Here is a 25,074-nt window from a genome sequence, read left to right as displayed (position 1 = left end):
GCCGGCTAAGCCCCGCCCCCTCTTAGCCACACCCTCCCGTTGAGCGACGTGCCAGCGGCGAGCAGGAGGGGAGCCGCGAGGGCGAACGCTCGCTCCTGATTGGCTCGAGGCCAGGCTGAAATAAATCCACAACTCGAGGTCGCTCTTGGGTGAGGAAACAAAACAAGCGCAGGCCGCCGCCGCTCCTGATTGGCTGGGAGCGCGCTCGGAGGAATGCAAAGGGAGGGGCCGCAAGAGGCGGTGGCTGATTGGGCGGTCGCCCCCGCCGCTCGCCCAATAGCGGGAGAGAGGGCGGAGCCCTTTTCCCAGCTCGGCCGCGTCACGAAACCCCGCACTCGCTGTGCGCCTGCGCGGTTCCCGGAAGCGCGACCCGCCGTCTCCCTCCGCCAGTGCCAACTCCCTGCGAACGCTGCCGGCGCGAGCGTTGCGCGGGGCTGCGGCTGCCGCGTGCGGGGAGGGGGCAGAAACGCCTCCTGGTGCGCCTGCGCGGGCGCGCCCGGTGAGTCCTGGGCTGGCTGGCGGGCGGGCGGGGCTCCGGGGGCGCGCGCGGCTTCCCGGGGGGGGGGCAGTTCGCCCGTGACCTCACCTTTCGTGTAATGTAAATCATTGCTCACACCGCTGCGACGTGTGCAGAGACACGTGTCTGGGGTGCGTGCGCGCGCCATGCACGTGTGTTCAGCGAGCCATTGCGAGCCGCGCCTCGGGCGCCGGGCTCCTCGTTCCGCCCGGCGCTCGGGGCGGCCAGGGAAGCCCGGGCCGGCTCGGCTCGGCGGGGTCTCGACGCCCCGCTGCCCGTGGCGCCTCGCGGGGGCCCCGGCGGGCGGCGCGGCTCTGCCTGGAAGGGCCGCTCGGGGGCAGCCGGGCTCGGGCGGGCAGGTCACGTCGGGAAGCTCAGGTTGGGCGGGACGCGTCGGACGCGCCCTCGGCCGCCTCCCCTTCGCCTGCCGGGCGGCGGGCCTCGTCCCTCGTCCCGGCCAAGGCGGGCCGGGGCGCCTCGTTCCCCGCGGGAGCCGCCGCCGCCGCCGGGTTTCGCCCGCATCCCGCCCAGGCACCTGGCTCGGCCGGGACGGACTTGGAGGAGGGCCGGGCCGGCGCCCCTGCTCGGTGGAGCTGGCCTGAGCGGCAGCCCCGGGACAGGGCGCTTGCTGCCTTTGCTCTTAGGTGCGCGCAGGCAAGCGGGGCTGATCCTCGCTTGAAGATGCCTTTTCATGTTCTAGGATGCAACCATGAACCCGAGTATGGACGTCAAAAAGCCTTTGCGTGCCAGGAAAACGATGACTCCCAGCAGCCGAAAGCAGGTGGAAATGCTGGGCAAGATGAAGTGCACCCAGGGAGCGGAGAAGCCCTCGAATGGCGCCTCCAGTGAGGGTCATGATTTTCCTCTAAAAAGGGTTGAAACACGCTGCTTGTTCCCAACGTCGGTGAAACAGCTTGACTTAAAACAAACGCAACTGGTTCCGCAGATGCTCAAAGAGCCAGTAGCTAATTTACTCGTCAATTCCAAAATCAGCATTTATAATGACCGCCAGGAACTATCCAAAGATCTGACGTACAACCCCTGCGGTACTGACTCTGACGTCAAACAGTTTTTGAATGCTGGCGCTTTACAGGATATTTTGTACAGTTGGTATGAGAAAGAATCCGGCTCCCCTTTGTTTAAGCCTGTGGAAGTACACTTGAATTCCAGACCAGAGAGCCAGCCGGCAGAGCCTCCGCAAGGACCGTTTTCACGGGCCTCTCCCAAAGCCGCAGTCCCTGCTGTAGCTAAAGCGATGGAAGAAGCTCTTGTAGACCAAAGTACTCCAGAACTGGAAAGGGAAGGTGCTACCATCCAGCGGCATAAGAAAACCGTTATTCCTTCAGTCCAGCCAGGTATTTTATTATTTATTTTATTTATTTAGTGAGCTTCTATGCCGCCCCATTCACCGAAGCCTCAGGGCGGCTCACAACAATAAATAAATACATATTGAACATATAAAATCAATATAATTGGAGACGTCCTGGCCGAAGATATAAAATCAATACATAAACTGACAATTAAAATGATGTTTAAATAAAAAGGTAAACACACACATCTTTAAAAGAAATAAATGTTCCCAGGTCCCTTTCTCAGAATCTTGGGGAGAAACTAACCCCGCGAAACTCACCCGTTTTTGCACTATAGCACCTTTTGTGCCCTGAAGTTTGAGGAGTATTCTGACGAGGCTTTGGATGCAACTAAGGGAATGCCGTCGGGAAGGAGGGCCCAGACTTTTCCAGCTTTTACCCAGGGGCCCTCTGCAACCCAGCTTCCCGTAGCGGGACTGACCCAGGCATCACAGGGGGCCCTGCCGCTGAGCCGCCTGGCTCTGAACCCAGGATGATTGCGGCCCCAGTATTGTGCTGGTCGGGAGGCCTGGCCCAGCCTGCCTGCCTGCAGCAGAGGAGCCGAGAACAGTGTGGTGTAGTGGTTAAGAGCGTGGGACTGGGACTCAGAGGATCTGGGTTCAAGTCCCCACTCAGCCATGGGTGACTTTGGGCCAGTCACGAACTCTCAGCCCAACCCGCCTCACAGGGTGGTTGGTGTGGGGATAAGATGGAGGAGGAGAGATGATGTCAGCTGCCTTGAGCCCTTTGTAGGAAAAGGGCAGGATATCAATCGCAATATATATAAATATAAATATAAAAACAGGGAGCGTAACTGGCACCACCAGATGAAGAATGCCCGGGAACCCGGGCAACTGGGGATGTCGCCCAGGGTCAGGAAGAGCAAGAAGGGAGCAGGGTGTTGACTGGCCTCCCCCTGGCCGGCTGACGGACGGCCTCCTGGGAACCTAGCTCATCCATGTCTCGGCTGAATCCTCTCTGCGCTTCGGTTTCGGTAATTGAGCTGTGGGACAGCCTCTGCTGCTGGAAGGGCTTTTGCGCAGTGGCTTTCTCCAGTCGCGAAGGGACCCCCCGCTGTGTGTGGGGGTGGCTGGGGCTACACACTATTTCCCAGCTAGGCTGGCTCTGTGTAACCTGATCCAGGGAGATAAGGGCCTGGCTTGGCTGAGGGGTCGGGCCTCCGGTGGCTCGGGTGGGCAGCCTGGGAGAGCCCTCGCCTCCCGCTTCTGCGTTTCTGCTCCTCAGATAGCATGGCAAGGGGGAGGCTGAGGGGAGGGGGCCCACTCCCCCCCTCTTCTGCCGCACAGCTCAGCCGTGCCTCCGTGGTGGCGGCCCGTGCCTGTCAGAAGCTTAGGACCGTGGGCACGCGTGACCTTTCCTGAACCCTCCAGCGGGGAGTTGTCGGTTCCGTGCAGGGAGCACAGCAGGGCCCCGTGGCTTCCCAGAGACGGACACGTTTCTTCCATCGTGAACTCTCAGGGGCTCTTGGCCAGTTCAGTTCCTCGGTGCCTGGACCACCGAACCTGTTTCTGGACGCAGTTAACGTCAGCACTGCGCAGAGAGCCCGCCGTCCGAGTGTCGTCATTGTAACTTTTACTTCACCCACTGCCCCTCCCTTCCAGCTGCAGTGCAAGGCGTTGGCTTAACCGCGTCCCATTCGTTGCGGTTGTGCTGTGTGGGGTTCTAGCTCTCACAGGATAGCACGATCCCGGACTGTGGTTCTGTGGTGGGGACCAGGCTCAGCCTCGCTCGGAATCTGAGGATCCTCGGGAAGGCGTGAGACCACCTGGGCCAAGCGGAAGGTGCCCACGGGCTCCCACCTTGCCCCTCGCAAGCAGCTTCGTCCCCACAGCAAAAGCAGCCCTTCTCTACAGAAAGGGGAAGGCGGCACCGATGGTGTGATTTCTGCCGCTGTTCTGAAACGAGCTGCAGGCCGGAAGGCCTTGGCGTGCCTTTGGGACAGGTGCTGCCATGTAGTTCGTTTAAGCAAGCGGAGGACCGAAATGCGTGCGTTCGGACCCTTGACTTGTCCGTGTCCTGGTCTCGAGGACCCGGTGTTCTTTCCCGTGGGAGCTAGCAGCATGCAGCCCCCGAAAGGTTTGGTGCTCTCGTGTAATGTCAGATCATTGCAGGAGGGGAGGCAGAGGGTGTGTGTTCACTTTGGTTAAACGTGATGCTAAGACCGCTCAAAACCGCCTCAGAAGCTGGAGGGAAAACTTGATTCTGGTACTGATAACAGCTCCACTAACAGACGCTGCCGATGCAAAACCCCTCGCCAAAATGTCTTTTTTTCTCTTGTCAAAGATTATGCTCGAGGGAAAAGGAGACACTCAGAAAGCAGTGAAGATGCCTTTTGTAAGCACATCAAAACATCTGATGACGCTAGAGAAGCCTGTGACGCAAGCTCTGGCCAGAAGCAGCATGGCTTGGAAAAGGTAAGCCACGTTGATTTTTTCCCCCTTTATACAAGGTTTGCTTTTCAGTACATCATTGTGGTCGTGCAAAAAGGCCGTGTGGCGTCCCTGCTGCAGCTGCACTCGGTGGCAGCCATAAAAGGGAATTAAAGCGGGACTGGATGGGGCTTGTGGTGAGCTGATCCCAGGCTGGCCAGGCACGGATTAAACTGTTCTGTAGTGTGAGGTGCTCGTTTCAGTTTGGCATAACCACTGCTGTTTTTGTCTTGATAGCCTGCTTCAAGCCCTCCTGGGGCTGGAAAAGTCTTAAGGTAATGCTGCATGTTGCAGTGCTGTTGCTATTGAACTGGGGGGCATGAGTCTCCAGACGGACCCTCGGTGTGACCACCCTCTCTGGGTCTTCCTGTTCTACTTGTGGGCATGGCCCACTGCCTGACTTTCTGGCCCACTGGAGCCAGAGGTTCCGCAGTTAGACTGTCGTGGCCTTCTGCTGGCTGGACTGGGAGCTCACGAGAACGTGGATCGGCTGTGAAGGAAGGAAGAGCGACCCTGAAGGGCCGCCCCTGCTGCTTTGCTGCTGCTGCTGCTGCTTTGGCATGTGCTTAACCAAGTGGTCCAGGGAAGCTTGCTGCCACGATGGGTTGGCGTCCTGAAGCGCTACAGGACGTGTGCTTGCTGCGACGGCGCGCACGGCCACCCCTTGGGAAGGTGTGCATGGCACAGAGAGCGCCGGTTAGGCGTGTCTCCACACCCTCTGCCAAAATTCCCCAGAAGAGAGAATTTGCAGCGCTGCCAGATCTGCCAGAGCAGCTGCTATGAGCCGCACTGGGAGGGCGCCGATCCTTCCCTCCCAGCCTGCTCTGGATTCTCGCGCTTGTCTCCGCGTAGGGAGCTCATTCGTCACGGGTGGAGCTGCCACAGAAGGGAGAGGAGAGGCCGGCTGCTTGTGCGGGGGTCCTTTACTGTCCCCCCAGAGTTGCTTTTAGCGCCTGCAATGAGCTGCACGGGCTCAGTGCAGCTTGGGGCGATTTCAGCCACGGATCCTCATGCCGCTTCCAAACTGGGGTTCCACGTGGCATGGGGCAGGCCTCCCCCTCAAGAAGCACGAGCTCACGTGGGCTTCAGGGCTGTTTGGGGTTTCGTGTCTGGTCGTTGCGAACTTGCGCTGAAGGCGCCGTGGAGCGTAGCGGGGAGGGTGGGGAGGGCTTTGATCCCACCGTCGAGAGCAGCAGGAAGAGAGGCCGCATTGCATGTTCACACTGTGGTGCGCTTGCGAGCAAAACTGTGAGTACCAAAGTCATGAAGGATGTGGAATGACGAGGGAAACGGAAGAGCCCAGAGGCCTGGTGTGTCTCGGCCCTAGAGGCCCTGCGTCACGTTTCGCTGATGAGCTCAAACTGAGGATGCCGCATTTCCCTCTGCCAAGCGCCACCGCCTTGTATAAATTGCCGTGAATTTCTCGCTTTTCAGGTATGCATGGTTGTGTGTCTTCCTTGTTTTAGGTCAAGAGTTTTATTCAGAGCCAGATGGCTACCTCGATGGAAGGCCTAGATCATCACCTCCGACGTTTACGTGAAAGTATTGATCGCACACAATGCCTGCGAAAGCACGAAGACATAGCTATTAAAATTGTAGTAAGACAGCGCTCCCTTTACAGCTTCGCCTGCCATTTATCATGCAGTGGCGTATTGCACACCAGGCCCCCAGGAGCGTGTCTCTGGGTCAGCACGCTTCAACGCAGCCGGATCGCTCTCCCTGAGAGCTGCACTGCCCGGCAGTGGGGGGGGGGGGGGGAGCAGGCAAGGCCCACATGGCAGCGGGGGGGCCTTCCCGGCAGCCCCACAGCCGTCTGGCTAGCCCTCAGGGCCTCGTTCCACCATGGCCTGTGACACTCTCATTTAGGGTGTGGGTGTGGATGAGGGCAGTCAGGTTCGGGGGGGGGGTCCTGCCTCATGTGCGAGCTGCCCTTAAAGACCATCTGGGTGCCCCCACTGGGTCCGTTTGGCAGGCCAGCCACTGGCACTCGGCTTACTACTGGCCGGCTGCCTGGCTGCCCGATGGAGTAGAAAGCTGGGTATGGGCTTAGAGCAGCTTGCTTCAAACAGCTGCATGTATGTGAGCCCCCCCCCCCCCTTTGGAGCGCTGTCCCAGCACAGGTCTCCAAGTGCCACTGCCCTTAGAGCAGGGTAGTAACTGAGCTGCAGGGCCTTCTCCAGGGTGGCCCCTTTCCCAAACGTCACCCCTCCCCCGTTCAGAAGCCCCCATTCTCTTTCTTTCCCTGCAGAAAAGGATCTCCAGGCTCGACCGACGCATTAACACCGTGATCGCGTTCCAGAAGACTGAATTGTCCAGAAAGGTAAGCGCTCCTGCGCTGCAGCGCTCAGTGCAGGCAAAGCCCAGGCAGCCGTCTCTGGCGCCCCGGGAGCTCCATGGCTGACTGGGGACTAGAACCCAGACTTCCTGAGCACCTGCCTCACACGGCTTCTGGGTGCTGCGCTTCAAGAGGGGAGGTCAGCTAAATGTAACGGGTTCAGGGCAGGGCAGGAGTGCAGGAAACGCAGCCTGTGCGGACAGGTTGAGGGAGCCGGCCGTGTTTGGCCTTGAGAAAAGCTACGCGTGGCGGGGCTGCAGTGGGTGCCAAGGGGCTTGCCTGGCACATCGATTCCTGCTTGCCGCTGGAGGGGAGCTAGGAAAGCTCAGCTGAGGGGCGAGAGGAGGCGCCGATCGCCCCGGCTGAGGGGCCCTCCTGCCAGTGGAAAGCAGGCGTGGGCACGGCGGGGTCTGCTGGCGTCACTCACGGCAGGCTGTGAGTCGACTCCAGGCGTGACCGCTTCCGTCTTCCTCCGCAGGCCAGCCGTCCGGGAGCCAGCGTGCCGGACGAGACGCCAAGCTGCAGTGCGCCGCCTCCTGGCAAGGCGGACGGCAAGGCGGTGCCGTCGAATCCCAGCAGCGCCAAGGGGTGAGTGGCAAGCAGCGGTGGCCGCCTTCTCCAGCACCGCCTCTTGGGGGCGCCCCTTGCCCCCCCCCCCCCCCCCCCCCGCACATGCCGGACCTGAGAACACACACCTGCCGAAAAGACAGGAGCTACTTAACCGGAAACGCTCCCCTGTTAAGAGCTAAAACTCTTTGGAAGTCTGTCTGAAGACTCTTGTGTGTTACGGACACTGGTTACATTTTGCAGGTAGCCTGTAGTGCAGGTTTAATATGGATGCAGACCTTTTAATTATCATTGCTCAAACAAAACCAAAATCAAATGCACCGTTAAGCCATCTTGGGGGTGAAGTGGCTTAACCAGCCCTGGCAGCCCTGATCTGATAGCATTTGGCAAAGTCTCACGTTCGTATCACCGGGGTTTTGTAACCTACAATGTTAGTGCATTGTGCAAATTAGAGGGAATTTGTGGGTGGTATGGCAGTGCCGTTTGTCGAAAATGAATTCGTGGGAAGGAAAGCTTTGTTCTTTATAAGACAAGACTTAGGTTATCTTTAAGGGGAAGAGATCAGACTGCTTTATATGTCCACACAATTAATCACTCCTCTTTCATCACTGTGGCTCTTCAAGCAGCTCTGATGACGTTGTTTGCGTTGACCTGATGAACAAGAACTCAGGTGTGGAAGCTGTGAACGCCGCAGGTACAGAGAACGAAGCTTTCTACGTTTCGAAATGGGCACTTCGGCAGCCCCCGGGTGGGCTTCCCCCTCCCTCTTCTGGTCAGCTTCCCGCTCCGCTCGGTGCTCCCTTGGGCGGCTCAGACATACCAGCAGATGGAGGAATCCTGCCCCTACTAAGTTTAAAAGCTACATCTGTAGTTTTCTGAGGCTGGGGAAAGCGGCCCCCTGCTGGTCTGCTTTGAAGCACGGGGGCAGGAAAGGGGTTCACATTCCGCCAGGCAGAACTTCGGGGCGCCGGTGGGAGCACCGAGGGGCGCAGCAGGCCGGGGTGAGCCCAGTAGCCCATGGAGCCCGAGGCGCGTGCCCCGTGAGCACTGCGGAGTGAGAATGGCCGCACCCGGCCACTGGGGGGACGCTGCCAGACACTGGCCCGGACCTCACAGCCTGGAGGCGGGCGGCCTGGCCTGAGCAGACGCTGCCCGGCCATCCCGAGGGGAGCTGGGCTCCTCCTCCCCTCCCTTGCTCAGCGGAAGGAAGGTGGGAGCGGGGCCGGGGGCTTGGGAAGGGCCGGGCCCAGTGGCACAGCGCTCCTTCCATTTCATGGGCACCTGCCATTTTTCCTCCTGCAAGGAAATCGCGGGGGCTCGCGGGGGGTTGTGCTGGTCGCCAGACCGCCCGTTGTCCTTCTGTCTCCCATCGTCTCAGCTGTTCTTTCACCATAAATCTGTTGATGAAAGCCGCTCCTGCCGGTCCGACGAGTCGCACGGTTTCAGAGCCCCACTTCTGTCCAATTTCCTTAGGTGTCCAGCGGAAGGGATCGTCCGCAGATGCCAGCACCGTGGCCAAAACCTCGGGCAGTTCTAAGGTCAGGTTTCAAACAGTTTCCCCCTCCTCGTTCCTCTCCTCCAGCCTGATCCAAGCATGAGTAGCTTTTCCCTGTTCCCTCATGGCAGTGCTTGAAGCATCGGTGGCTGTGAATTCTTCCAATTTTATTTGGTGTGATAAAGAGAGCCCACGGGGGGTGCAGTTCATGGTGTCTTGGCTGGGTGCGTTTGTGTCCTGCATGACCGGAGGCTCCCAGATGTGAAGGTCTGCCTCTTCAGCTAAGGGGGGAGGCGTGGGGGCTTTTTCACCCATCAGGCAGAGGCGCTGTGGAGAGGGAGTGACCGCCCCCCACCCAGCACCCCTTTTCCTCCTCTCTGCAGCTGCTTTTCCCGTCTCGGAGAGGAGCAGGCGCGGTTCTTTCCATGCAGGCCACACGGGGGAGAGGGGGCAAATCCCCAGCTCCCCACGGCCTCTGACCTTGGGCGGGGTCTCCCCCAGAGCCTGTGGCCCCTGGACAGTCCCAAAGTGCCAGGTTTGGGCCGGGAGGGGCGATCCCAGGTGCCTGTCCTGAGGCTGGAGCACTCTTCTCACACAGGAGGTGGCAGTTAGAGCGTTAAATCTTTTGTTCTGAGAAACTTGAAAGCTACGCAAACAACAAATGACAAAGGAACTTGCAGTGCTGGTGTTAATGGTGACTGTCCCCTCTTTCTGAGGGCGATCAGATCTGGGACGCCCCTCCCTGGGCCGGTCAGACAGGCTTCTCTCCCTCCTCCTCTCCCTTTCCCTCGACCCAGTTTTCCCAGACGGCGGGCGGGCTCCTCCTGCCTCGAGCAGAAGCGACACTTTTCCCAGGGTCTTTATCTCCGTCTCGTCCTGCCATTTCCACGGTCACCTGCTCTCCTCCCTCTCATTCCATTATCAGCTGCTGCTGAAGAGCTGCCTGAAAAACTCCCAGAAAAACTTCCATCAGAGCCAGAGAGCGGGGTGGAAGGGGGGGGTGTTTGTACAGTGGGCACCAGGTCGAACTCTTCCTGCTCTGGGGCCTGATCCTCACAGGGAGCCCCCGCCCCCTCACGCTCGCCAGCGGCTCCTCTGAGTCGTCGCACACGACCGTGCCTTTTCGTGAGCATTTCCAGTAGAACAGCAGCCACGTTATTGAGTAGGTAACACACGTAAAACTGAATGAGCAGAGTCTCCAGGTCCTCAACCTTGACCGCCTTTGATTAGGAACTAAAAGTATTCGGGGAATTGCTCCTTTGTTAAAATTCTTTGCTAATTGCAGGACCTGTTCCTGATCGATTTAACTGACGAAGAAAGCAGTGCTGGTCAAGGTGAGCTTTTTTCCCCCCTAAAAGCCTCTGTGTGAATGTTTCTTGACTTGCTATAGAAGAATCCTAAGCTGCGTTTCCACACGCGGGGCCCAAGAGAGTGCGAAAGAAGGGAGGCGGAGCAGGTGGTGCTGCACGGAGCGAAGCGCGAGGCCACCCGGGGCCTGGCACGCCGTTTAACATGCTCTTTTGGTGTGTTTTGCATGAGCTGGCAAAGAGAAGGAGAAGCAGGTCGCGGTGCGCAGACGCTGGGCAGCAGAGCCCGCCACGCCGGTTCCTCCCCCGCCCCCGAGGGAGGGAGCAAATGAGGTAACGTCTCAGCTCGAGTGGCGGAAGCTCCTTTTTCCCGGCACGGCGGTCCAGGGGTGCTTGCCGACCCCTCGGCCGAGCCAGGGAGTCCCTGGTGTGGCGGCCCAGCCACCGCTCAGATGGACGGAGAAAACTGAGACGCGCGGTCCCAGGAGTAGCCAGCTGGCGCGGAGGCTGGGTCGCTCGCCTGCCCGCCGTCCATCTCGCAGTATCCCCAGCCGTGCTCCTGCGGCTGCCGCACTTCCGTCCCGGCCTGTGGCTCTTCCACCGTCCCCGGCGAGCACGGCCCGCTGGACGCGGGAGGACTGCTGCCTGCCCGCCTGCCTCTTGAGGGCCCCCCGCCCCCGCCTGGCTCACGGCCTCCGGCTTCTGCCTCTCCAGGTCCTGAAGGACTTTTCCCACCTCCCTCCGCTACCCAAGGTCCGCGTGTGCCCGGAGCACATGAGCGAATTCCAGAACACCCTGCCGCCCCAGCAGCTCGAGCTGGCGGTCGCCCAGGTCCAGAACCCCAAAGGCATCGCCCTCCAGTGGAACGTCCGCAAAGAGGACCCGCGCTGTGCGCCCATCGAGAGCTTCCACCTGTTCATCTGCCTGGAGGGGCCCAAGACAGGCGCGCCCTCCGCCTGGATGGAGACGAACAAGATCAAGGCCCTGCCGCTGCCCATGGCCTGCTCCCTCTCCCAGTTCCCAGGCTCCGCCAGGTGCTACTTCGTCATGCAGTCCAGGGACATTTACGGGCGCTACGGGCCCTTCTGTGACATCCAGGCCATTTCGCCAGTATAGTCCCTGCAGGGGGGCAGGCCCCTCCTCGGGGCGACGGGCCCCGTGTTCCGCTCCGCCCGCTGCTCTGTGGCACCGTTTGCACACTTCTGTTCGTTGTAAAAATTCTGTTTTGCGTTCTGGATCGACTGCCTTCCTCTCCTGAAAGGAGAGCGTTACGAGCGAGAGATTCTCGGGGAGGCGACAGCTTTCGTTAAATCTGACATTTCTTAACGTTCCTCATAACCAAGAGGGAAGGTGAAATAATCTTTGCCTATATTGAAAGTATAATGGTTCCTTCAGTATGGATATTTTCAGTGGAGCAGTATTTGAGTTTTGAAAGCCGAAATTATTGAGGGGTATGTTTCTAAACCCCCCCCCCCCCCCCCCCCAAAATGGATTCAAACGAGTGGCACATGCTCACAGCGTTCCAATCCTGGCTGAGTTCTACGGGAACGTGCCCCGTTCCTGCTCGGAGGGCCGATAGGCAGCACAAAGGATGGCGTTCTTGTATGTGCGGATCCTGCTGTAGCTTTTCTGGAAAAGAGCGGCTTTGCTGTGTCTCCCAAGGTGAGTGAGGAATCCTCCGAAACCAGTAAACGGGCAGGTGTGTCCCAGCGCGCTCTGCTGGCACCGGCCAGGAAAAAGGCAGAGCAGGCCCCTCGGCACACCCGGAAGGAGTCCGGGCAAGGCCCAGCAGCGTGTGTGCCGAGGCAGAAGAGGGTCCCGCCCTCCCCCCCCCGAGCTGCCCCAACGCTCCTCGGATCGTGTCTTGCGCATGTTTCTTTGGCGGCTGCTTCCCTCCCCACCGGGCAAGTGCGTTCTAGAAAAGGTTAAAGATCGGGCTATCTTTCCTGTGGCGTGGCACTGCATCGTTCCCCCACACACACACACAGGTGGGGAGACATGATTTTCCCACCGTGATGTGCATAGGCGGGGGGGGGGGCATGCAGGCCTCACGGTGCTCACCCAGAGGTGAGAGATGAGCTTGCCCTGTTGCCTCAAAGGAGCACCTGGGCTTGGGGGAAGGACCCTTGCGCTAAGCAGGGGCCCGCGGAGCTGGGTCTGCAGCCAGCTCGCCTGTCGCCCGGCAGCAAGGGAGCCCCCCCCCCCCCCGGAAAGGGGTGGCTGGTGGGACAAGCCACAGCGACAGCTCATGGCCAGCCCTGGAGGCTGCTTCCAGGCACGTCTTGTTGGAGGAGAGACTGCCTCTGAAAAACAGTCACCCCGCTGGCACGGGCACCTCTCCCCACAGACCTCCCGGAAAAAGCCGCCCTTTGAGGCCTGTGTCCATCAAGCAAGCTAAGCCCCTGTTTCTGCCCTTGCTGGTTATGGGGGTCGCACCCCTTGGCCACCGAGAATCCTGCTCAGATACCTGGCACGGCGTGCCGTTCAGCGCAAAGGATGCCCCTCTGGAGGGCTGGAAGCTTTTGTTTTGTTTGGGGCTGTCAAACAAAACAGCAAAAATTGGTGTCCCGGGAGTGTCGGTTCTGTGCCCCACGGCAGTCCACGCAGCCCCGTTTTTTGGGTTCTGCCTCCTGATGCCGTTCTTACAGGGGCTTGAGTTCTTCAGTTCTCAGCTGGACGCTGCCAGAAAAAGAACCGGAGCAGGCGTTCAAGCACAATACTGGCTGCAACTTTTATTTATGCAAACGGGGGAATATAAAATACAGAACAGCCGAGGCACGGCTGGTAGAGTTAAGCAAGTGGGCTTGGAAGGCTGGTCCGAGAAATCCAGGCGGTTCGATCATTTCCCCCTTCTCTGAAGTCTTGGAAAACTGCAGCACGCGAGTGAAAAGAGGCTCCTTGTATGTCGGGCAGAGTGAAACAGAGGCTTGTAACGACCGCAGGATGATGCAGCCTGGATGTTGTGTTTGCTTGTATTCAGAGGTCGGAAGTAGCGAAGATAGTGCTGCGGGTGTTCGTATGCATACCTGCGTGCTTGTGTATCAGTGCGGGTGCAGCCTGGCATCACCCAGCCAGACCAGTTGGTTCTGCTGGCCAGGGCGTCACCAGTACCACGCTCTCCTCCCCGAGAATGCCGCGTGAGGAGCCGTGCGGGGCAGGACCAGAGCCACGGGACTGGGAGGAGGCAGCCGGGACGGCGGTCCGTGCCCTCGTCTGTGCTCACGTGCCTCGAGCTGGGCTGCCCCTCTGGCAGGCCTCCGCACGGCGGTCCCCGTCCACTCGCCCCCCGCCGCAGCTTCCGTCGGCTCGCAAGCTGTGCCAGGCAGCCCTCGGCCCGATCGCTCTGGAGCCCGGCTGAGTTACACGGAGCTTTTGCCCACGCGAGGGAGTTCAGGGTCTCTTTTATGCTTTTGGTCGTCGGTTTTGTAAAACCTGTGCAAAGCCATCTTTGCCGCAGCGGGAGCTGCTTGTGGCCAGGCCAGGTCAGCCTTCCCGGAGCAAAAGCAGCCGGGATCTTGGTGCGCACGCGGCGTTTCCTCCAAGTTTGCCACCTGCTGGTGGTTTTATCAGACAGCCTCGCTTGTGAAAGTGGAGCCGCTCGCTTCAAGAGTGTTTCTGAGGCCAACGCTGGGGGGCCCACGCCTGCCAAGACGCACGCCGGGCCGGTGGCAAAGTGGGGGCGTCCCCGAGGCCCCGCAGCGCGTCGGTGCGGCTACTCGGTGAACCCAAAGAGGCGTGTGGGAACCGGGCAAATGCGGGCTGCAGAGTGGCAGGCGAGGTGGGGCTCTCCCCCAGGTAGAGCGCTGCTGGCCACTGTGGCCCGGGGCCCCGGGGGGTGGGGGGAGGTGGGTCCACACCAGCTTGCTACGCTCTGCGGCAAAGGAGTCTGGCCTGGTCCCACTTCCAGAGATGTTTATTGAAGCGGAGAGGGGTGCCAAACCGTTCCGTATATACATCAAAAAGAAGAAAAGCAGGGGAGGTTTTAACTGGAAGGTGTGAAAAGCCGAAGCGGAGAGGAGCGGCGGACTGGGTGGGGGTCGCCCTGCCTTTGCCTGCTGCAGCCGTGGATGCGCAGCGACCCGCTGGCGGACTGGATCGCGCTTTGAGCGGGACGCAGCCTCTGCCCGGCCCCGGAGAGCGGAGGGCCGCTGCGCCAAGAGCCTGCTGGCCCGAGGGAGCACCGGGGCAGGGTGGGAAGAGCCGAAGGCGCCTGGCTGGCCCCAGGGGAGCCTCCTCCGGGGTCCCTCCTGTGCCCGGTGGCAGGAAGACCCGCAGCTGCGGTTTGGCTCTCGGGGCAGAGCGAGCCCCCTCGGCTGCGCAGGGCACACGTCCCGGGAAGGCCCGAGGAGGGTGCGCTCGGCGGCCAAGGGGGCTCGGCGGCCACAGTCCACCTGCTCTCCCTCCCTCCCTCCCTCCCTCCCTCCTATAATCCTCATTGCTTCACACCACGGGGGACGGCGAGGAATGGCCCGAAGAAGAACCGCGGTACACAACCACTCTGACTATATACAAGAGAGTTCCTGGCATCCCAGCGCTGCGAGCAGAACCCCGGGGCTTGCGACCCGCCCCGGCCGTTCTCATTTGCGCTTCCTCAGTATTAGGTACATGATGCCGCTGAGCAAGGTGAACGCGAAGGCGACCCAGGCCAGGACGTAGGAGTAGCCGAACTGGCCCGTGGTCACAGTCAGGAACTCCTGCGGGCCTTTGTGCAGCTCCTCCTGCCGGTCGGTGTAGACGGAGGCCGCGATCATGACGCACAGGCCTGCGGAGAGAGCGCCGGGCACCGTCACAAGCCTTGTGAGTGGTGGGGCTGGGAGGAGGGAGGGGGTCCCCAGCCCCAGTGGCGGCGCCTGCGGGGCCCCGGGATCGCCACACCCCTTGCCCGGCCTTTGCCCCGCCACAGGCGGCCGTTCCTGGCTTGTGCGCAGCACCCTGTGGTGCCAAAGCACAAGGAAGGGGCCGGGTCTGCCCTCGGAGGGGGCCAGGGCCAGACAGACGGCCGTGGGCCTGCCGAGCACGACCTGGGGGGGGCAGCCTTTCAGGACTGCACCAAAGCCGGAAAGGCACATTCAGGAGGAAGGGAGAGCCAAGGAAGGAGCTCTTCCCCTGAGGGGACCACGCTGGCGGCAACACACCGGAGGGCCTTTCCGCCAGCAGCCCCCACTGCAGAGCGGAGGCGTGCCCTGCGGCCCTTTGGGTGCCTCTGCGGCAAGGCACGGAATCGCTCCCCAGGGCAGCATATGGCGCCTTCGTGCTGCCTCTCCAGCCACTTGCCTGAGCCACTCGGAATTTCTAGTTTTCACAGTGCGATTCCGTGCCTTCACTGCATTTGAATTTTGTGCAGTGTTCGATTGTTTCTCGAAATTGCCGTTAGCCACTCGCAGACCCCGGTATGGCGCCACGCAGAGGCAAAACGACTCTGAATCGGGACCGCGTAGGACCAGGTCCAGCCCCCAGGCCTGAGCCCCCCCCCCCATGGTAAAACCCGCTTCTGGGCGTCCTTCACGAGACGGTACTCACAGGACAGGAGCTGGATGATGGACGTCAGAATGAACCTCTCCCCTTGCTTCAGGCGGAAAAGTTGGAAGAGGAAGACGAAGAAGGCCACGCAGCAGAGAATGGTGGACAAGACCATTGTCGCCTGGATGGCCTGGAAGGCTGAGAAGTCTGGAGAAGGGGCAGCAGCCGGTTCAGGGCCAGTCCACGCCTCGGGGTGCCAGCACAGCCCAGGGGAAGGCCGCTTCTCACCCGGAGGGGGGCACTTGGGAATCCGAGAAGCCGCCCTGAGCACCAGCACAACGTGGCTCCCACGGGGGGCGTGGGAGGGGCACGGAAACTACCCCACGTCTTGAGTCTGAGGCCGGAAGCTGGACAACTGCCTTGGACCCAGAGTTCCCAGGCGTGGGAAGCCCTTCCACTCGAAACCCGGCAGTGCAGCAGCAGCAGCGGGGGGATACCGTGAGGGGGGTCAGGAGCTCCCGGCAGAGGCCGAGAAAGGTGCCTGCCCCTTGCGGTGAGAGGGAAGCCAGTGCCCACTGCCCCCTGGTGCCGTTTGGGGGAGCCCACCAGAGCCCTGGCCGCAGGAGCCGGCAGTGAGCACACCTGCCCCCCGGGGTCCACGGCCGCCCTAGCGAAATGGGTCGCCGTGTTGTGCGAACCCCATCCACACCTTTTCGGGGAACGTGCCGCGCACCACCCCGGCGGACCACCCGCGTGAGGCCGCCTGCGGCGCCGCCTGCCCTCGGCCGCTCGCTCCCTGCACCGCGTCACTTTTTTCCACCCGCTTTTCCGCCTTGAGACCCAACTGCATCCTGCCAGCGGTTTCCTCTGCCCATTTTCGTGCAGGACGGCAATAAAAAAAGCCTCAGCTCCTTGCCAATTCTCCAGAATCCATTTCCTCCCCCAAACTGCGGCTTCCGCAGAGAGGAACTCCTTGGGCCCAGGCGGCAGGGGAGGCCGCAGCAGGCAGGGACGGCCCGGGGTGCAGGCTGCAGCCCTCAGCTCGCTTCCCCACCAAATCCCTCCGAAGCAGCGTGTGGGGGGGAGATAAGATGCCGACGGAGCGGGAGCAGACCACGAAGACCCCTGTACCTCTCCCCACCAAAAGCAGCAGTGCGCACAAGCTGTGAAAAAGCGTGCCGGAAAGGACCAGAAGGTGGAGGGCGGGGGACTTCCGCTTCTCCACACCTTTTTGCCAAAGCAAATAAATGGCTGGGGACTCTGGGACTTCCTCTGCAAGGCGACAGAAATCCCACCCCCTTTCTGCAGAAGTGCTGGCGGCCGTAAAGGGGGCGCCAGGCGATGGAAAGGGGAAATGGGCCAGGCTTTGGCCACGAGAGTGCGGCCCCCCAGGAGCTGGCAGTCTTCCCGGCCAGGTATGTTCGCGTCCCGCTTCGGCTGCCCAGGACCAACACCAGGGGGCGCTGTCGGCCCGAGGCATCTGCCTTCCCTAACGGCCCCCCCTCCGGGACTGTCGGCCCCACGTCCCATCACCCCGACCCAGGCGGAGCGCGGGACTCACCCGGGAAGGTCTCGTCGAGCGCGGTGCAGTTGGAGACGTTGCTGCAGCGATACCAAACATCCGTGTAGAAGCCGCCCGCGACCCACCAGGCCTGCAGGAAGAGCACGTGGGGTGAGGGGCCCTCAGCCTGGGGGGCCGGGGGCCTCCCAGCGAATAGCTCACGGGAGCACCTCCGCAGGGGGCCTTCGGCTTGCTCAAGGCAGCGTGGCCGGCCGGGGCTCGCTGGCTCCCAGGCCGGGGCCGGCCCGCTGGGGCCGCGGCTGGAGAAACCCTTTGGGAGCCCGAGCACCACCGGTGCAGGCGCTCCGAGGAGGCGAGCGTTTCGGTCGCCCGGCCACTGCCTTCCGCTTGGTCTCGGGACCGGGACCGGGCCTTCGGCAACATCGGACGTGGCACGCCGGGGGCTCGAGCGCTTCGGCACCCCCCTCCCACTGCAGCGAGGGCACCCCCGGGGGAGGGTGGGCGCAGCCGGGCGCTGCTCTGCCGCAGGTGAGCCGAGTGAGCAGCAGGTGGGGGGAGCTGGCAGTGGCCCAGGAGGGTGCTCCCCCCCCCCGAGGGCCTGCTTCACGCTGGGGTCATGTCCCGGCGGTGGCCCGGGCCGGATTCCCAAAGATCCCAGCCCGGTTTGGTTCAAAGCTCTTCCTGGGAGCAGGTAAGACCGGAAGGCTTCTCGGTGGGGAGGCGCTCGGGGCGATGCCGAAGGCTGGGAACACACCTGCCGACCAACGGTCCAGGGGAAAGGGGATTGGCATCTGAGGAATTAGGGGGCCGGAAGGGGGGGCGGATCTCAGCCGCAAGCCCGAGATCCCCTGCTCTGGCATCAGACAAACTCGCAGTGGCTACTGCCCCGGAAGGGCAGTGGCAGCTAAAAGGAGCCTCCCTGGGTAGCAGCAGTCTACCCTGGCTGGGTACCAGTGCCTGGGAAGACGCAACGAGGAAATGCCACTGCTTTCCCTCCCCCGTTTGAGTTTCCTGTGGAAAAGCGGCTGCTGGACAGCGAGAGCCTTCGAGCCCAGAGCACCCCTCCGAAGAATCCGTTTGAAGTTGCCAAATCGCTCAGTTTTTAACAGCCCAGAAGCTTTTTAACTGGGCCAGGAGGTCACTCATAAATGTATAAATTGCAGGACTGGTGGATTAATTAAGGAACGATCCTGTGTCCCCAGGCAGGGGTTATTTAGGGTTCCCAGCTCCGAGGTGGGAGACACTCTGACCTTGGTGCGGAGCATCAGAGCGCTCCCCCCGCCCCGCCACCCAGCCCATTTGCCGCCAGCATGGAAAGGACGGCACAGCTCCTCTCCGAAGCTGGGAAAGCGACCTCAGAAGGGGGAGAGGGGGCACTTCTGGAGGTGGACCGGATGTGTGATATCCTGCCGTCGCTCCAGCATCCTTCCCCTGCCTTCCAAGATGCTGCGGCGAGCCAGGCCCAAAAGCCCCCTCAGCAAAAACGTGGGGTGGGAAGACGGGCTCCCCGCCTCCCTCTGCGCAGGGTGCTGCCAGCTCTGACTCGGGGGGCCTCCCGGCGTGGTCACCGGCCAGGGCAGGAAGCCCCCCTTCCTGGGAGCCGGCCCGCCATTCCGTTGGTGGGACTCCCAGAGGAGACCCGGCCAGGAGCATCTTCAGGGCTGGGCAGGCGTGTGCGGAAGACGCTTCCAGTCCCCTGCTCAACCCACACGGGCCGTGAATCCCACTTGGAAAGGCACCGCCTCCCACGACCGCATCGGCCAGTCCCTACGGGGCGTCCCTCTGGCCTTTTCGTGTCCCCGTCCGACCAGATGCCCACGGGCTTCCCGGCACCCGGCAGACCCACCGCCCCGTTCCTTGCGCTCCTCAAAACCCTTGCATCGCGGGCGCTGGGGGGGAACTTACGCTGTCGATCGTGGCGATGAACAAGAGTGCCGCCGAGGTTATGTGGAAGACGATGATGAACGCCAGGAGGATCAGCATCCTTGCGGGGCACGGGCTGCCTCGGGAGAGGGCAGAGCTGTTCGGACACAAAGCGGGAGGCGGTCAGGGCTCTGCCAACGGGTGCTGGGGGTGCCGTTGCGGCAACAGCCGCTGCGGGGCACGTCCACCTGTGCCCCAAGGCGTTCCTGCTCTCCCGCAGGCTGGCCCTTCCGCTGTGCCTCAGACGTGCCATTCTGGCACACGGAGGCCCCAGACCAGGTGCTTGGGAACCCCTGTGCAGGGGGGCCCTCCGCTTCCCGTCCTGGATGGGCCTGGTGGCCCCTCTAGCCGAAGCGTCCCAGACGAGGGGGGAAAGAAGCGGAACCGGGACGGCACCTGCTTTCCCTCCTCCAGATCCACTCTCCTGACCTACCACGGACGCAGTTCCTCCCACGCTGGCCATGGGGGTCCCCCCCCCGAGCTTGCCTTCTAGAGGGGCATTCAGAGGTTAAACCCATTGCAAGATACAGCCACCCATCACCCCCACCAACCAACCCAAGTGGCATCAGCTGCCCCTCACAGAAAGATGGGATCTATAGTTGTTCAGTATTAATTCCCCATCACAGGCAACCCAGTTGTTCCGTCTTCCCTTGACAAATCTGTGAAGATCGTCAGGACCCTGGCCCTTGAGTTCAGCAGGAGCCCCTGGACAGTTCTGGGGCTCCCCCTCTGGTGCTAAACGAGGAGTCCTCCTTAGCTAACCTTCCCATTTCTGCATCTGGCTTATGCCTTTAACAAGTGGGAGATCCCTTCAGGCACAGATGTTCAATCACAGCAAAGGCGATTATTCAGGTGGTATTCATCAGATCTGCTCACAATATCCCCTCTCTGCAAAGTCCTAGGCTGGCAAATGGTTTTTTGGCTGCACCTGTGATTTCCAGCTGTGATTTCTGTGGTGCAAGGAGGCTTTTAAAAAAGGAAACTTGAGGGTTAAAGGATCCAAATTATATTCTGCCGTTTCATGCACACCTGCAACACAACATCAAACAACTTGAAGAAATTCAGGCTGAAGTCTCACAGGGCAAGCACAACTGAGTTAGCGTTGTTAAAAGTGCTCTTTAGATGCCCTGAAATTGAGTGTGTGCGGCTTTATCTGGTAATCATCTCTTGCTTCCCCCCCCCCCACCCCTTTTTGCTTCAACAATCCCTCCAGTCACTGCTGCAGGTCTTTTCGCAGGGCAGGCAGCATCAGCGGCACTGGCCACGGCCCAACCCAGACGGCGAGGCTTTTCCCGGGGAATCGCACAGGGCCGGGAGCCCCGTCACGGGTAAGAGCGTCCCGGGCTAGCGGCATTTCGGTCACCACCTTCGGCCACAAAGCCTCCCAGAACGGCTTGCAAAGATGGCGGAGGAGACGGGCCCTGCCCACAGGGGCACAACCCAAAAGGCACAACACCAAAGGAAGAGGGCGGGGAGGGAAGAGGAAAGCGAGCAGCAGAGCCCGGACGCTCGCTGGCCAGGCTGTGCAAGCCGTGGATCCCACAGCGCAGAGGGGCGGCTGCCACGTCCTCTGCCGGGAATGAGGACCCCCATTTCGCGCTTTCGGACCCACCGCTCGTTCTTGGAAAGAGGTCTTCCTCCTCCAGTGTATGTCCAGCAAACCACAACCAGCACAGAAAGGGGCTCTGAGCATGCACAGAGTGGCTTGCCCAGCCCAGACTAGGAGCGGCTTCCAGGAGCCCTCCTTTTGGACCCCACCCCCCAGTGGGCGGCCCTGCTCCCCCAGTTCTGCGCCACGCGGTCCGGCGAGGGGCCTCGAGGCGGCCGCTTCGGTCATCAGGCTGAGCCCTCTTTCTCCTCCCAATGCTCTAAGACTTGGCTGTTTTGCTAATCAATAGCTTGACTGTCAATTGGAAATTTCTATCAGGATGAGGAGTTTGTTTTATTTTGTCTTACTGTTAAAGCGTTCCAAGGCCAGACTAAGAGACAGGCTAAAAAAAGGTTTAAATGAATAAATAAACGATGAGCGGAACGTTGCGGAAGGCAGGGTGGCCGTCCCTGGGCCGCCTCCCCCCGGTGTGCCCGCTGGAGGACCCTCCATTGGGGGGGGGAACGGGTGGCCCCCTTTGCCCAGCCAGCAGCTGGCACACGCCACGCTCTCATGACCTTGAATGGCGTGGCATCCGTGGAATGGCCTTCCGGAGGCACCCACGGGCCGCCGGGCGACCCCTCCGGCAGCAGAGCACACGGCCGCATTGCAGGCCCCGAGCAGCGGCTGTGGGAGACCTGCGCAAGGGCCCTCGCCGCTTCCCTCGGCTTGTCCCAAATGCCGGATCGCCCCCGATCGCCCGCCCCCTGGCCCAGAAGGCTCCGTCCTGGTCCGGGTCCTGGTGCCGGAGAGCTCAGCCTGGAGAGCCGGCAGGCCTCCCCTCTCCTCGCAGCTTGGTCTGAGGGGCTGGCGCAGCTCTGCAAGCCCACGGCAACCTCCCTGTAAGGGGGCTGCCCCGAGGCGAAGCGGCGTTTCCGCCTGCGTTCGGGCAGCTCCGTCGTCCCTGCCGAAGGACCCCCTCCGTGAGCCGGGCCAGAGACCGGCCCGTCCGCCATCCGGTTTCCAGTGGCCGGGCAGCCAAGCGGCGTCGGAGTGCCTGCAGGCTATGATTTACCAAGCGAAACAACGCCAGCGCAAACAGCAGAAGGAATGCAAGTTGGAAGGAGCCGCACAGGCCCTTCCCAGACTCTGACGGGTCCGTCCTGAATCCGTTCGGAGCGCAGCGCTTCCAGGCGGCTGTCCGGGCCCTGGCTGAGGAGGGAGGAGGAGCCCCAAGGGGGCCTGCGGAGGGGGGGCCCGTGCCGCCCTGGCCTCGGGAAGCATCAGCCTTCAAGCAGCAGAGCGCACCCTGATTCCAGCCTGGTCGCCTGGCTTCCTCCAAGGCCGCTTTTCGGTATTTCTCAGTGTGTTCATCTCATTTCTCTGCCAGCCGACAGCTGGAGTCCCCGAGCGGCTCACAAGGCTCACACCGGGGTTTTCTTGGGCAAAGCCCACGCCAGCGGCCAGCGAGGAAGCGCTTCCGGGTCCTTCCGCAGAAGGCTCCTCCTGGGGCCGCGCTCTGCCTGGGAAACCCCCACCCCGTCCCCAGCCGGGTCCGGGTCCCTTGCCAGATGGCTTGGGCCTGCTGGTGTGCGCCCAGCCTCTGGGGAAGCCTCCCCCCCCAACCCAGCAGCTCCCGGATATTCTGGTTATGATCCACAAGGAATCATAACTGAAAAAACACAGGGCCGAATGCGGCCGAGCAGACGCAGCGCCGTCAAGACCTCAAGGCAGAGCTGAAGGGCTGAGTGGTGCGCTGGACTACAGTTTACATCACCCCCACCCAGCATGGTCGTTGGCTGTGGCAGGAGCTCCAGGCGAGGCGGGAGGGTCCGGGCAGGGGGCCTCGGTCTGCCCTGGGCCCCGTCACCTCCCTGGGAGCCCCCAGATGCTTGGAGGGCTCTCTTCAAAGCTGGCTCCTGCTACATTTCCGAATATTTTCGACTGTGATGGCCAAATAAATATGAAGCAAGGTGGGGCCCGGAGGGGGCGGCGTCGCTCTTTGAAGCACCTCTTCAAAAGCTCGGCTCCGCCGGCCGCTGGGGCAGCGCTTTGCAACCAGTGCTCTGGAAGCTCTCCGAGGTTCCTTGGAATTTGGCCATAAGGAAGGAGAAGCACCCAAAATGAACCAAAGCAAATGTTTACAGGAAAAGGGAGGGCGCCTTCGGTGGAGAGCCCTCCGCACCGCGAAGGGCGGCCAAGCAAGCGGCTGCCGGCTGCCAGCCGCAACCTGCTCTACCTGCTCGGCTGCTTTTCCCCATGTGGGGAGGCCAGTCGAGGCACGATTCCCTCGCAGCCCGATGTGGTGCAGTCTGCTCTCCCAGCTTGGACTCTACCACAATTCTGCGGCACTGTTGCCAAGGGTCTCCGGGAGTTTAGGGCATGGTCCTGCGGCCACCGGGTGCCTCGGAGGCCCAGCTCTGTCCTGGCCGACCGTACGGGGGGAGCGGTGCCTGACAGGGTCTCGCAGCGTGGAGGGCTGCTGCTCGTGGCGCCCGCCCGCCCGCCCGCCCACCCACCCCTTTGCTCATGACTCCATTCCGTTCTTCCCGCAAGAGCCTGGGCTGTTGGTTCCCACTCCATGACTGGGTATTTTGCTCCCCTCGAGAGTTGCTCTGTATTCCTGCAAGCCTTGGAGGCCTGCCCATCCTGCCTGCGGATATCCTCCCTTGGCACGGATGGCACCGGTCCCACAACCTAAGGACTGGAGCTGGAAGGGACTTCAGGCCTGCGTGCCCATGTCTGCACTGCCCCACACTCAGGCCGGTGGGTGCCAGGAATGCCAAGCTCGGCAGGACTACCAAAGCGCCTCACAACGCCGGCCCCGCGAGAGCCTCCACCCACTCGGGAGAAGTTGCGGGACACCCGCCCTATGAAGTAGGCTGCGAGGTTCCCTCGCTCCCATTTTACAGATGGGAAATTTGAGTCCCAGCCGAAGTGGCCGTTGCCCAGAGCCATCCAGCAAGCCCCTCGGCCGCATCCGAAGACCAAGCCATGCTCGCTGAACACTGGGAGCAGCAATGTTTGGGGCCATGAGCACCATCGGCCGTCTGAAAAACTCCTGGGCACCAGCACAAGATGGCTGCAGCAGACACACGCCTGGACCTGAATTCACGCAAAGGCAGGCCACGCTCCCCAACACCCGGACGGCAGCTCTGAACCCGCAGCGCTCGGCACCAGCGGGACCCCATGCCTGAGCCAGCCAGCGTAAGGCAGCCCTCTCACGGGCGGGGGCCGCGACAGCCTCTCCCGCCCAAGGAAGCGCATCGCCACGCACGGCCAGGACGCCTCCGTCCCGAAGGCCGCTGCCCTCGCTGCCAGTGCTTGCTCCGCTCCGGCCGTCGCGGGCCGTCTTGCAGCTGCCCCGGACCGGCAAACCCGGCGTGTGGGGAGGCCGGGCATCGCGTGCCGGGGAGCCGTGGGCACGACTCGCAAGGGTGAAGGCGCTCTGCCCCCATGGCCCAGGCGGGCGGCCCCCGCAGCAGCTCTGCAGTTGGGTCCCTCACCCCCCCCCGCTGCAAGCCCCTCCCACTGAGCACTGGCCCCTCCCTCTGCCAAAGCCCTGCCAGGCCCGTCTAAGAACAATTGCGGCAGGGAGGGGCAGCACTGTGAACTCGCCACCGCACGGAGGGACTGTACCAGGAAGCCCCAGCCTGCTCCCATTAATGGCTGGGACCGTTCGCCTCCAGGCCGAAATACCAAAGGCGCTTTCGTTTTTGCGTTGCGAGCACAACAAATACATGCACAGCTCAGTGAACTTGTGTGGGAATGCGGAGAACAGCATCTTGCTGACTCTCGGCGTTCCCAAGTGCATCTCGCCGCCTCTTGGCTTACTCGGCAGGTCGGGTTGGTTCGTCTAAAAAGGGCACATGAACTGTGAAACGCACAAAGCCTCGTGAAATGCGTTTCTTCCAAAATTCCTCACCAGGCCCAAATGGCTGGCGTGGGCGCCCACCTGTGCCAAGCATTTGAAAGGAATATTTCAAATTGGGGGGGGGGCGGTTGTGTTGTGGAGCTGGACCTGCGGAACCAGTTGTAGGGAAAGTGCCGTGAGCATCATGTGCACAAAATCGCCGTCTTTAAAATATATTATACAAAATGGGCGTTTGACGGACGGGGCTGCCAGCCCTTGCCTCCCCCTGGGCAGTTTTCACGGGAGGTGCCGGGTTCTATTCCCTGCCTTTTCTTTGCTGATTTTGCAGCTGCCCAATAACCAACACTGTGAATAACACGTGGAAAAGGAAGTACAGGAAACGACATCGGAACTGGCGAACGCGTGAAACCGTCCAAGTTAAAGCCGAGCCAAAGCGAGCGCCCGAGCCCGGAACCGCGGCATCGCCAGCCCGCTCCAAAGCGCGCGTCTGCGCCCGGCGAGCCTCTCCCGGGAGGGCGCCCCCCCGCGCCCCGCAGGCGGCGCCCCCGCAGAGAAGGCCCCCGGGCCGCGGTCGCGACGCCGTGCAGGTGCGCGCGAACCCGAACCTGCGCGCGCCGCGCGGGAGCTCTGCCCGCGTGCGGCGCCCCGTGGAGCGGGAGGGCGCCGCGCTGCGCCCCCCCCCCCCCC

At 61.8% G+C, this 25,074-nt stretch overlaps 2 protein-coding genes across 4 annotated transcripts in view; one reads left to right on the top strand and one right to left on the bottom strand.

Moving 5' to 3' along the window:
* The first annotated feature begins 367 nt into the window (after positions 1–367).
* ATF7IP2 (activating transcription factor 7 interacting protein 2) lies at positions 368–11,417 on the top strand. The gene is made up of 11 exons (XM_044433782.1): positions 368–499; positions 1,218–1,872; positions 4,171–4,301; positions 5,783–5,914; positions 6,565–6,636; positions 7,130–7,239; positions 7,845–7,912; positions 8,692–8,756; positions 9,999–10,047; positions 10,253–10,353; positions 10,735–11,417. Exons 2-11 carry the CDS (start codon positions 1,227–1,229, stop codon positions 11,134–11,136), a joined length of 1,776 nt encoding a protein of 591 aa, XP_044289717.1. The 5' UTR covers positions 368–499; positions 1,218–1,226; the 3' UTR covers positions 11,137–11,417.
* Positions 11,418–12,732: 1,315 nt separating this feature from the next.
* EMP2 (epithelial membrane protein 2) overlaps positions 12,733–25,074 on the bottom strand; it is a 29,200-nt gene continuing 16,858 nt past the window's right edge. The window contains exons 1-5 of one of the 3 annotated variants that reach the window (XM_044433341.1): positions 21,822–21,840; positions 18,908–19,022; positions 17,042–17,132; positions 15,541–15,687; positions 12,733–14,782 (exon numbers count right to left, since the gene is read on the bottom strand). In XM_044433341.1, the coding sequence (XP_044289276.1) occupies positions 14,598–14,782; positions 15,541–15,687; positions 17,042–17,132; positions 18,908–18,985 (501 nt within the window). In that variant the 5' untranslated portion in view covers positions 18,986–19,022; positions 21,822–21,840 and the 3' untranslated portion in view covers positions 12,733–14,597. Of the gene's footprint in view, positions 14,783–15,540; positions 15,688–17,041; positions 17,133–18,907; positions 19,023–21,588; positions 21,699–21,821; positions 21,841–25,074 lie in introns of those variants that run through there. The other 2 variants (XM_044433344.1, XM_044433343.1) reach the window with 2 other exon arrangements.

Source organism: Varanus komodoensis, unplaced genomic scaffold (genome assembly GCF_004798865.1).
Source record: "Varanus komodoensis strain SLA01 unplaced genomic scaffold, ASM479886v1 scaffold26, whole genome shotgun sequence".
NCBI lineage: Eukaryota > Metazoa > Chordata > Lepidosauria > Squamata > Varanidae > Varanus > Varanus komodoensis.
The sequence above is the reverse complement of the archived record's forward strand: the minus strand, read 5'-3'. Positions and strand labels throughout refer to the sequence as shown.